The sequence below is a fragment of the Lates calcarifer genome, linkage group LG12 (genome assembly GCF_001640805.2).
Source record: "Lates calcarifer isolate ASB-BC8 linkage group LG12, TLL_Latcal_v3, whole genome shotgun sequence".
Lineage (NCBI taxonomy): Eukaryota > Metazoa > Chordata > Actinopteri > Centropomidae > Lates > Lates calcarifer.
The window spans coordinates 21,601,946-21,613,233 of record NC_066844.1 but is presented as its reverse complement, the minus strand read 5'-3'; the positions used below and the strand labels follow the sequence as shown (position 1 = coordinate 21,613,233).

At 38.5% G+C, this 11,288-nt stretch overlaps 1 protein-coding gene across 1 annotated transcript; it reads right to left on the bottom strand.

The window, feature by feature from the left end:
• Positions 1-7,540: 7,540 nt before the first annotated feature.
• LOC127143120 (tissue factor pathway inhibitor) lies at positions 7,541-10,935 on the bottom strand. The gene is made up of 6 exons (XM_051074616.1): positions 10,914-10,935; positions 10,795-10,863; positions 10,145-10,270; positions 9,186-9,359; positions 8,750-8,932; positions 7,541-8,677 (listed from the first exon to the last, which is right to left on the bottom strand). The coding sequence occupies exons 1-6, from the start codon at positions 10,933-10,935 to the stop codon at positions 8,649-8,651; spliced, it is 603 nt and encodes a 200-aa protein (XP_050930573.1). The 3' UTR covers positions 7,541-8,648.
• Positions 10,936-11,288: the final 353 nt, after the last annotated feature.

Here is an 11,288-nt window from a genome sequence, read left to right as displayed (position 1 = left end):
CTTGTCTGCTTCAGTGTCAGGGTGCCTGCTTTTGTTTGTGCTGGCTAACCAGACATCTGAACAAAACTGGGTCACTTATGTTATTATGACTATTATGACTGCTGTAAAAAGGATCAGTTTGAAGGCAGCTGGCTGACACCTCTCATTTGAATCTGCATGCTCTCTCTCTGTCTCCATGTGTTTTTCCTCCCACATAACATGACATTCCATCCAAGACATGTAAGTTAGGTGAAGTTAGTGTGTTTGTCTGTCTGTATTTATGTTGGTCCTGTGACAGATTGGTCACATGTCCATAATGCCAGTTTCTTACCCTGGTAGAGAGCCATTTATGATAGCTGACAGGCAATATGTTATCTCTTCCATGATTCTGAGAGCTGCCCTGTGAACTTTGCTCTCTTTTTTACCAAACTGTTAAATCCACTTCTCTCTGGAAGTCCTCAGTTCTTAAATTTGCAGCAAATTAATCCGCTTGATGCATTAATAGTTATGAATACAGTATATCATATCATAAACTGAACATGCTATTTGTTTTTGGATCAGATAAGCCCAATGCAGAACACCTAGCCTGCCTCCTGGTAATGAGAAAAAGGGATTTGATTAAATAAAAAGTTTAAGTTTAAGATAACCTGTGTGTTCGTCTATGGGAAGGTAGGAAACAACAACTACAGTAGATAATTGAATAAATGCGAATTAACTCCTTCAGGTGATTGCAGGTGGTGGATGAATTAAAATGGCACCTTTGTGTGTTTAAGCAGTCACAGACTCTGTAGCATGCTGCATGAATTAAAATGTTTGAAAACAGTGCACAATTCAGGGCATGACAGTGCAAAAAGTTGTAGTGGGGATATTTAAATTTCTGATCTCAGAGTTTCTACAATCCTCTCTACAGCCCTGTGATGATAAATTACTGTACAGAAAAACTGTAAGCATACTGTTCAATTCATGTTAACAGTGTGACATCTACTGGTCAGAATGTAGAATAGTCAAATCTAAGGGAAATCGATTATTTTTTTATTCTGACCACAAGTTCATAGTAATTACTGTCAAATGATAAACATTTTTCTATTATTAATACCAGTTATATTAATATCTGTGTTTTAACTGAAGCATGAAAATAGAGTAGTCAATGTACAATGTGGGCACAGACAATGGACAATGGAAATCACTACAATGGAAAGTGATTTTGGGAAAAACATTCATTTGTTATTAAGAAATAACTTCCCAACCTGAAAAGAAACCTCTGAAATGAACTCCCCTCCCTTTGACTACATTATTCACAGGGACCAGATGAGGTTGTGGTGCACAAATATCCCATTGCCACCCTGTACAGTCCTGGATAAATTAATTTCCCAGTAATTCAGTGGATCTTTAAGCCGTCTAGTATTGGGTTCAGCGAGGTAATTCTGTACCTCCGCAGTGGTGCCTGTAAAATTTTGAATTTGTGACTGTTACCTAATAAGTAAACACTGTTGATAGTAAGTGCAGAAATAAAAGACAACTAAAAAAATAGATAGATAAAATAATACATATACCAAATAATCAGAGGCAATTGCTAAGTGGATCAGAGTCACCTGGCCAATTGGCGTTTGTTTCTTTCGTTGTTGGCTTGCATGTGTTGTCATTGGCTACGACGTTCTGGGCGGAGCACAGAGAGGCGGAGAAAGGAAGTCGGTAAAAGTATCAAAACCAGCGTGTACGATGCCGCCTCGGTTTGTCAGTACTGTGAAAAACTCAATTACCGAAGAAGCCTGGATGCTAAAATAAGTTTTGAAGCTGTTTTTTGTCGAAAATGAGTGAGGCTGGACGCTGAACACACCTGCGGGGCGAAGGTAAGGCTAAGGAGCGAACTAGCTAGAGGCTAGCGTTAGCATTTCCGTTAGTGGCGAGCGTTAGCATTAGCCTTCTCTTTAAGTGACACATATTGACCTTATTTCAACTTTCAGTCGTTTTTATAGTGTAGGTAAGAGCGAGCTTCCGTGACCGAGGCGTCCCTGATATTAGTTGTTGACCCCCAATGTGGACGGGTGGAAACGCAACAAACTCTTGATGGTCTGTTTAAATTCCTGTTGTAGTTGCAGTCGCTTTACCGACATTTTGCATCTCTTTGTAACCTTGCGTTCCATTGTGGTAATTTTAACTCCTTTATAACGTATAATCTTAACTTTATAGCGATCTATCATGTCGTTGTCATCGCTTTGTGTCTGTTTGTGGTCATAATGTGTCTGTACCTGGCTGCCTTACACCTTTTGGGGGCTTTTTCCTTTTTGTCGTCGTTGTTATGCGCCTGGGTTAATGTATTTGTGTTTCTGTGACTATAGTGTCCATGACATGAGTTTTGGGTATCTTACGGAAGCAAGGTAACTGTTCAGTAGCCTGTTTGTCTGATTACCATGTCATTGTGATCATTTTGTGTCTATTTGTGGTCTTACTGCACCATTTTGAGTCTTAACTTTTACATCTTTTAGTTACATTTTAGTTACTTTGTTGTTGGATGTGATGCTTTTTCTTGTCATATGTGACAGTAAACAGCCCATTTTGTGAAACACTCCTCTAATGTTTGGAGAATGTTCTGGTTCAGCTATAATGATTAATATTAATTAATATTAATGTTTTAATATCACAAGATCTCATGCCATGAGATCTCGTTCCCTAGTGATTAGTCATTTGTTTGTTTAGACTTGATGCTTGATTGAGCATGGTTTGGTGTTAAAGGCTGCTGCAGCTTAGACAAAGACACCAACATCACCTTACAGACCAATAGGTATGGGTCCAAAACATTTACCCAGTCTGAAAAATATATTCATGAGATGAATTATTCATTTCAGCAATCACCTGTTTTTTTTCGTTCAGTGTCACTGGATTTTATGGATTTAGTACTGAATATAACAACTAATTAATCTTGTCTATTAAATCAGAAAATAGCACTAAATGTAATTGCTCAGAACCCAAGGTGATGTTTTCAGATGTCTTGTTTTGCTTAATCAACAGTTTTTACTATTTATCATATGACATTTATCATATGACAAAGAAAACTAAAATTCTCACGTCTCAAGTCTCTGTTGAAGCAAATATTTGGCATTCTTGGTTTTAAAAAAAATGTATCACAATAGTTGTCAATGTTTTGTCTGTGGACAAATTGACTGTAGCTCTCCAAGGAATGTAAAATACATCAGAACCAACAAATGCAAAATTTTCTGTCTTGGATTATTATTGTCAAGGATCAGTCAAAATGGGATTTAAAAATATCTTAAATTCAGTTTGACTGTACATGATCGGAAATTCTTAATTATGTTTATGTGTTAGACATACTAGACTACACCATACAAAACAATATCAAGTCTACAAATAAAATATTGGAGTGACGTGTTCATAAATGTGTAAATTTTAACTGAAGAATACTTTTATAGTGTATAAGGGCCAGTTTAACTTAGTACATTTTTCACATAAGCTGCTGTTAAGACCTTTGTAGATTTGATTGTTTGGGCATGGTGGTGCAGTGGTTAGCACTGTCGCCTCACAGCAAGAAAGTTCTGAGCACCCGGTTCAAGCCCAAGGCGTTTCTGTGTGGAGTTTGCATGTTCTCCCTGTGCTTGCATGGGTTCTTTCAGGGTACTCTGGCTTCATCCCACAGTCTAAAGACATGCACATTTGGTTACTTGGTGACTTTAAATTGCCCATAGGTGTGGATGTGTGAATGGTTTGTCTGTATGTATTGGCCCTGCAATGGACTGGCAATCCATACAGGGTGTATCCCACCTCTCGCCCAATGTCAGCTGGGATAGGCTCCAGCCCCCTCTTACCCTTAACAGATAAGTGGTATAGATAATGAATGAATGAATAAATAAATGTTAATTAGAAGAAGGTTGAAATGTGAAATAATGATTCTGTATGTGACCATCTGTGGTGGAAAAAATACTCAACTCAAATTAAAAGCCTGCATTCTAATGTTTGTTAAATGTTCTGTTTCAGCTTTAATGTTGAATATTTATCTATGTTTTCATGGTTAAACTGTTGATGAGGAATAGGAAGTAGTGTATTAATCATTTTCCTTTGGTTCTCTTTGATTTCCTCCAGGTGTCACCACTTTGTCCACGGCATCGTCCACGATCACAGAGACTTCGTCCATGATTGGAGAGACATTGTTGAGGATGAGGGAGACATCGTCCATGATCAGAGACATTGTCCATGATCGCAGAGACCTTGTCAAAGATGAGAGAGACGTTGTCCATGAACAGAGACATTGTCCCATGCTTCGTAGAGACCTTGCGATAGAATCGGCGGAGACGGGGGTCACCGATTTGACGGCATTGCCCGCGATCGTGGTGACCTTGTCGATGATCACAGAGACACCGTCTATGATCTCAGAGACATCGTCCACGATCACAAAGTCATTGTCCATGATCACAGAGACCTTGTCCATAATCTCAGAGACATTGTCCGCGATCGCAGAGACATAGTCCACGATCACAGAGATGTCGTGCATGATTGTGAGTGTCTTCGTACAATGAAGTTCTTTGAGACCAGGACAGAGACCTCCAGGTAATTCACAAACGACTTTACATCAACTGTACAAGACAAAGCAGTATATCATAAAAGTATTAGAATAAGTAATCTGCAATATGAAAATAATATAGTAATCTGTATTAAGAGAAGTAATGTAAAAGTAATTTGCATTATCAGAAGTAAAATGGTATAGTAAGGCATAAACATGTTTTGTTAAATGTGCTTAAAAGTGGTTCAGCCATAATGTTGAATATTTATCTGTGTTTTCATGGTTAAACTGTGGATGAGGAATTGGTAGTAGTGTATTGATCATTTTCTTTTGTATGTTTCTCTTTAATTTCCTCCAGGTGTCACCACTTCGTCCACGACATTGTTTATGATCACCACAACGTCATCCACGATTGCAGAGTCATTGTCCATGATCAGAAACGTCATCCACGATTGCAGAGACCTTGTCAAAGATGAGAGAGACATTCTCCACGATCACAAAGACATTGCCCATGATTGCAGAGACAAGGTAATTCAGCTTTGCATCAACTGTCCAACACAGAGCACTGACATTGTTTATTTTCAGTGTTCAGCATATCAGAAATGTATAATAATAGAAGTAATCTAACATATATAAACAATGTATAGGCAATCTGTATTAATAGAAGTAACGTAGACGTAATTAGCGTTATCAGAAGTGAGATGTAATACTCAAAATACTGTGTTAATAGATGTAATTTACAACAGTGAAAGTTATTATGTAAATTTAGAGGTAATATGTAAATCGAAAAGTAATATGTAATGGTAGAAGAAATTTAATATGAGAGATAATAGTAAACGTAATCTGTAATATAAATGCAGTGCAGAAGTAATAGTAATCCAATATAGAAATAAAAATGCCACAATATAGTAAGGCATCAAAAATGTCATAGAGTAGTAAAGCATCCTAAACGATTAAAAAATATATAGTAAGGCATAAAAAAGGCCCAAAAAAATGTCATAGTATACTATGGTGTCAAAAATGGTGAAAAAATGTCATAATATACTAAGGCACGAAAAATGGTCAAAAAATGTCATAGTATAGTAAGGCATGAAAAATGGTCAAAAAATGTCATAGTATAGTAAGGCATGAAAAATGGTCAAAAAATGTCATAGTACAGTAAGGCATGAAAAATGTCATAGTATAACTTTTGAATTGCGTGTCTATATTTTCAAATTAATACCACAAGTGATTTTGTAATGCAGAAATACTGAATATTCTCTACTTGCAGTTTGCAATGTATAAATGAAGCTAAAAGCCGTAACCCTAACCCTAACCCCTGCCTACAACTGGCTAAAAATATTCACTTTCATGCAATATTAAACAGACCAGCAAAATATTCAATATTCAGAAGTATTTATTTGAGATAATCCTTTATCAGTTCCACAGCAGGGAAATTCAGTGTTGCATCAGCAAAAATAGAAAGGCATTATATAAATAAGACAATAATATAAAATAATATATAAAATAACACAAATATACAAATCTTCCACATGCGAATCTACTTCGCACACCACTGAGAGAGGGGACTTGCTTTCCTCTCTCTTGGCGAGGTTCTAACCAATCCAGTTCTCTGCCAACCATAAAACCCTGGGGCTTTAAACAGTCAAGTACAACTCCCAAACGTGTTCCTGCATACTCCACATCCAAGAGAAACAGGAGGTGAGATGAGGAGCAGTTCTGGCTCACACAGACAGAGGGAGCCACCATTGCGCTCACAAGACCCACTACTAAGCAGCAGAAAGGCTCATGGAGGCCTTGAAGGGTCATGGATTAAAAAAAGGGTGGGGGGTGTTAAACCTTACTGTAGTATTGTACTGTAGTTCATATTAACTCACAATTCAGTTGTATCCAGTACAGTGTGTGAGAAATATTTGCGTAAATAACAAATCTAATTTAATAGTATTTCCTAGCATGACAGTGAGTCCATACACAGAGCAAACTCTTTAAAAGAAGTGGTCCCCTGAGTTTAGTATTGAAGAACTGAGATTGAGACTGAGCTGCACAGAGTGAAGACCTAAAACCTTTCACACATATTCAGATAAACTGGAATGTCACATGAGAGCCAGGCCATATGAGCCACAGTCAGGGCCCCACCTCTCATGCTCTTGTGGCTGAATGGGAGCAAATCCCTGCAGCTAGGCTCTAAAATCTTGTGGAAAGTCTTCCCAAAAGATTGGATTCTGTACAATCATGTACAGGATAATTGGAAAAGTTAGCCTTTATGGTTACAGATTAACTCTGACACCATTCTTCAAATAAATTCAACACTGAAAACCTGAATATTTAACAATAGCAGCCTCTAAATGAAACACCAACAGTATTTCACACATGAAAATTCAGCAGCTTAGTGTGACACTGCAGCAGTTTGCACAATGGCCTGTCTTTGTCCATCACCTTCTCCACCTATTTATCTTTACATCCACAGTCGCTGCTGGTGTGTCATGATCTTGTCTTTGCCACAGTGTGCATAATTTGTTAAAGCTGTCACACAGGCTCTGCCAACACATACAAGTCTACAAGCATGATAAGGTGCTGACTGGGATAACTTTTGAAATTAAGTCAGGTAGTGGAAGAGGACGCTGTGTCAACGAAGCAGTGTGAGGCCTGTTGAGATGTGATGAAGTGGGTATGGAGTCAGTGTGTCTCCCATCAGGGGAAATCAACCGAGGGCAGAGAGCATGGAAAAACTGAAGGAGGAGGAGTCGTGGCCAACAAGCAAAAAATCCTCTCATTAATAAAATCTGCTGATGAAATTAGAACATGTAGATCAGTCACACACATTCACGCTTACACACTTGATAAATTCTTATCTCCTCATCTTCTCCATTAACCTCTCCTTTGAAAAATTATGTAATGAATTTCCATGATTGGAAATATTCCATTCGTGTGTGCACATGAACACTAACATTATTCAAATCAAACTGAGACCTCATCATTTGATTTTAGTTGTCAGACTGTCTGTGTAGTGTAGTGTAGTGCTAACAGTGTATGCTAACAATTCATAGCTGAAATGAGAGAATACAACAACTTTATTTTACTCAAACATTTGGTTTATCAGAAATGCTTATTAAAATATTCCATGATACCACAAAAATAAAATGTTTTGTACCACACAAAAACATAAGCTCTTATCTTTAAACAATATAAATATACCTTTAAAAATAGCACCTTTTCTGTGGCAGGTAAACATGCAGTCATGATCAGATACACAACTTCCCCCAAATAATAAAAACATAATTATGCACAAGCACTGGAAGAATATTGTGTATTTGTGCTTTCATAGTTATAACTGGGTGGAGAGGTGAGAGAAGTTATTTCAGACATCTGAGGTTCTGGAGGTAAAAGTTTCTGCATAGATAACATAATGTGACTTGTAGTTTGAGCACTCTCAAGGCATGGGAATCATCTAATTGGATTAATTAATTTGTGTTAAAAAAAATCGTCTTATTTCATGAAAAGTCAAAATATAGAAGCCTGTGTACATAAAACTTTGGGAGAGAAGTTAATTTCAACTCTCAAAGTAAGAACTGCAGCAAGAAACCAGCCAATCATAGAACCTAAAACTCTGTTGCCATGGGCTGAAGTTAGTTGTATAAATTGTTTTATGATTCATATCTTCTATATTCTATAATTCTCTCACTTTGTAGAATTCTGAAGAATACATTTAGCACTGTAAGCACTGTCAGTTCTGGTGCAGTTTTTTGTTCTTTACTGTAGCTCTCATTTGTACTGCTGCGTTTTTTTTTCTCCACAGGAATAGCTGCAGAGTCTTCTACTAAATACTAGAAGAAGCAGCACAGGGGTAGAAACAGCTTAGATTGTTGAAGCTTCTATCGATGTTGCAGTTGTCCTCTCCACATCTGTATGCAGACATTAGCCTTATAATCTTTGTGCAATATGAAGCAGATAAAGCACTTAAGTACCTCAATACTACATATTTATATAATATATAGAAGTTAAACTGAGAAACTCAGGATGGTCTGGGAAAAAACAGAACAAGACAACAACAAACAAGAATAAAACTTAACCACTGACATTTGACAAAATAATTATCTATAAAAGGTAGATACTGTAAAGGCAAACATTCCCATGGCTGAGGAAGAATTGGCCACAATCACCGTGGTGTCTTCATGGGACGAGGACCTGCACAACAGATCATTTGTTAGGCCGAATACATTCAATACCTGACATAAACTAGTGTGTGTGTTTGCATACCTTTGGCCTTCCCAAGGCAGACCTCCTCACACTCTTCCAGCAGGACGAAGCGGTTTTCGTTTCCTTCACAGCCGCTGTAAATGAAGGGCCTGCAGGCCTGAGCCTGACTATTAAAGTACCAGCGCAAAGTGTATCGTCCACAGCTCCCTTCCTCCAAGGGCAGCTGGCACAGGGCTGCTGGAGCTGCAGAACACACACAGACACACATACATGAAGAGTGTGCACACATAGACACAAGAAGGCATGCACAATGACAAAAGGCCAGGCAAAAAGGAGCAGCAGCAAGTAACAGCAAAGGACCCAAAACATGCACTCATGACCACTGAGATCAAAGGTCAAAGAAAACCAACCTGTTTATTTCAGTAATTTTACATATCTTTAAAGCAAAAATATATTATAATTTTTTGGGGGGTTTATTTAAATAAATCAGGTTTACCTTCCCCTTTGACTGTCTTCAGGGACCTGACTGATCTGGGCTTGACTGCCTTCAGAGGTGTGACTTTGTCTGATTTCTGATCACCACCTGTTGCTGTTTTCTTAATGTTAGTACTGGCTGATTTGTTCGGTTCAACTTCACCCCTGTTCTCTGATTCCTTGCCAACAGCTTCACCTGTTGACATGCATACACACACACACACACACACACACACACACACACACACACACACAAACACAAGATACACACACTCAGCAAACAGTATGGACACATTCAGTAGAGATAAAAAAAAAAGAGAAGACTTATTGTAATAACAGGGTCAACAATCTACACTATCACACGTGTGTGCTTGTATAAGGCTGTGTGAGAAGTGTGCAAGGCCAGCACAGTCTCATAATGTTATGAAACAAGCTTAAATGAAATGAAATTGGATTATGGTCCAATTGAATACACCAAATTAAATTTGAAATGCCATCTTCTGTTTACCATATGACACAGATAAGTTGGTAGCATGTAAATAAGTCTGGTTAAAGTAAGCGTCATTGTTAGGTGACTAAAAATATTTAGTTAAAGGGAAAATCCCAGTATTTGTCAACCTGATGCTTATTCTCATGATTTTGTCAATTGTGTCCATTGTAGAGATTTGGAAAAACCCAAACACTGGCACAGTGTCACACTAGACAGTCACAAAGTCATAATGGAGAAAGATTTGAGAGAAGGGCTGACATGTTTTCTTAAGGTTAGGGTAACGACTTAATCAGTAACTTGGTGGCATTATTTGGGAAGTGTTCAGTTAAAGATACCTGGTGGAGCTTTTTGTTATTTTTTTGATGGTCAGACAACACGTTCTCATTTCACAAACATTTGTGAGACCAGGTTGACTTAGATGGTGTTCATCATGTTGGAAAGTGCTACTTAACTTCACGATAGCATTACACACAGTATGAAACACACAGTACCGTCACTCTGATTGGCAGAAGGAGTGAAGTAGAGCAGTTCATCCAAGGGGTCGTCATGGGCCTCGATGGAGTAAATGTGCTCGTAGTCCGGTTCGTTGGTGTTTACCACCACACGCAGCTCACGGCCTGAAAGAAGAACAGTATCACACAGGTCAAAGATCCTTCACCTCACCCTGCCAACCTCCAAGCTTCAGATAGAGGGAGGGCTCTCAATCACATTAACTCAACACAAGAAGCTCGTTAATACAAGTACAGAACTGTCAGTTAAATGGAGCCCAAAGTACACCCTAATCTTTGTATTTATCTGGAAATAATCAGAGGTCATCAACCTTTGGCCTCAGGTGTTCTGCTACCAAGTACACTTATGAACCCCCTTATGCTCGAACATGGTGAGCATGGACACTGGGGCCACTGAGGCAAGCCATCAGGTCCTTGAAAGACCCAAGTGGGAGCTGTGTCTGTATCCTCAAACATGTTTTCAGTGGGTGTTGGACTCCACCAAGGTTGCGATATTCATGGACAGGATTTGAAGGCACAGCTGAGGTGAAGAATGTGTCTAGTTTGGGAACGTCAGGATCATGTTTGTTGTTAGGGACAGACACAAAGACAGACTGTGGCCAACAGGGAGAGTAATGGATGGACACACTCACCCTCCTCACTCTTCAGGTCCACTTGTTGCTCTGGTGCAGACCGCCCCCTGCGAATATCCAGGCATGAACCTGAGAGAGCCAGACAGGACAAGGAAGACTCAAGTCGCTGCTATACAAACGTGTTACACTCGAGTCAAACATTTTTTCACTTGAGTCCAAGTCAAATCAGCACTGATTCAACTAAAGCCAGCAGATTCAAATCATTACAGAGTTGTTCACTATGTAGCTATTTCTTTGGTAATAATAGATAAATATTATATAATAATTGTTTTGGCCTCATTCTCAGTAATGCTGCATATTTATTAAGTGCCTGCCTCACCATCACTTATCTCATGCTACTGCAACTGCTGCCTCATAACACTGATGTGGTCTTGCATTGATTTACAGCTTCGACAACAAACACATTTAATAAAACTTCTGGGGAAATTGATCATTTTGAGGTTTCAATATTTATTATTATTATTGATAATATTACTACTACTACTACTACTACT

What these genes read in the sequence shown, in the direction of transcription:
- LOC127143120 (XM_051074616.1), bottom strand. Translation starts at nt 10,935, where the DNA reads ATGTTTGACTCGAGTGTAACAC. An exon ending in GGACCTGAAGAGTGAGGAGG is followed by an intron (nt 10,271 to 10,794) that starts GTGAGTGTGTCC and finishes TTCTTCTTTCAG; the next exon opens with GCCGTGAGCTGCGTGTGGTG. An exon ending in CTGCCTTGGGAAGGCCAAAG is followed by an intron (nt 8,678 to 8,749) that starts GTATGCAAACAC and finishes TCTGTTGTGCAG; the next exon opens with GTCCTCGTCCCATGAAGACA.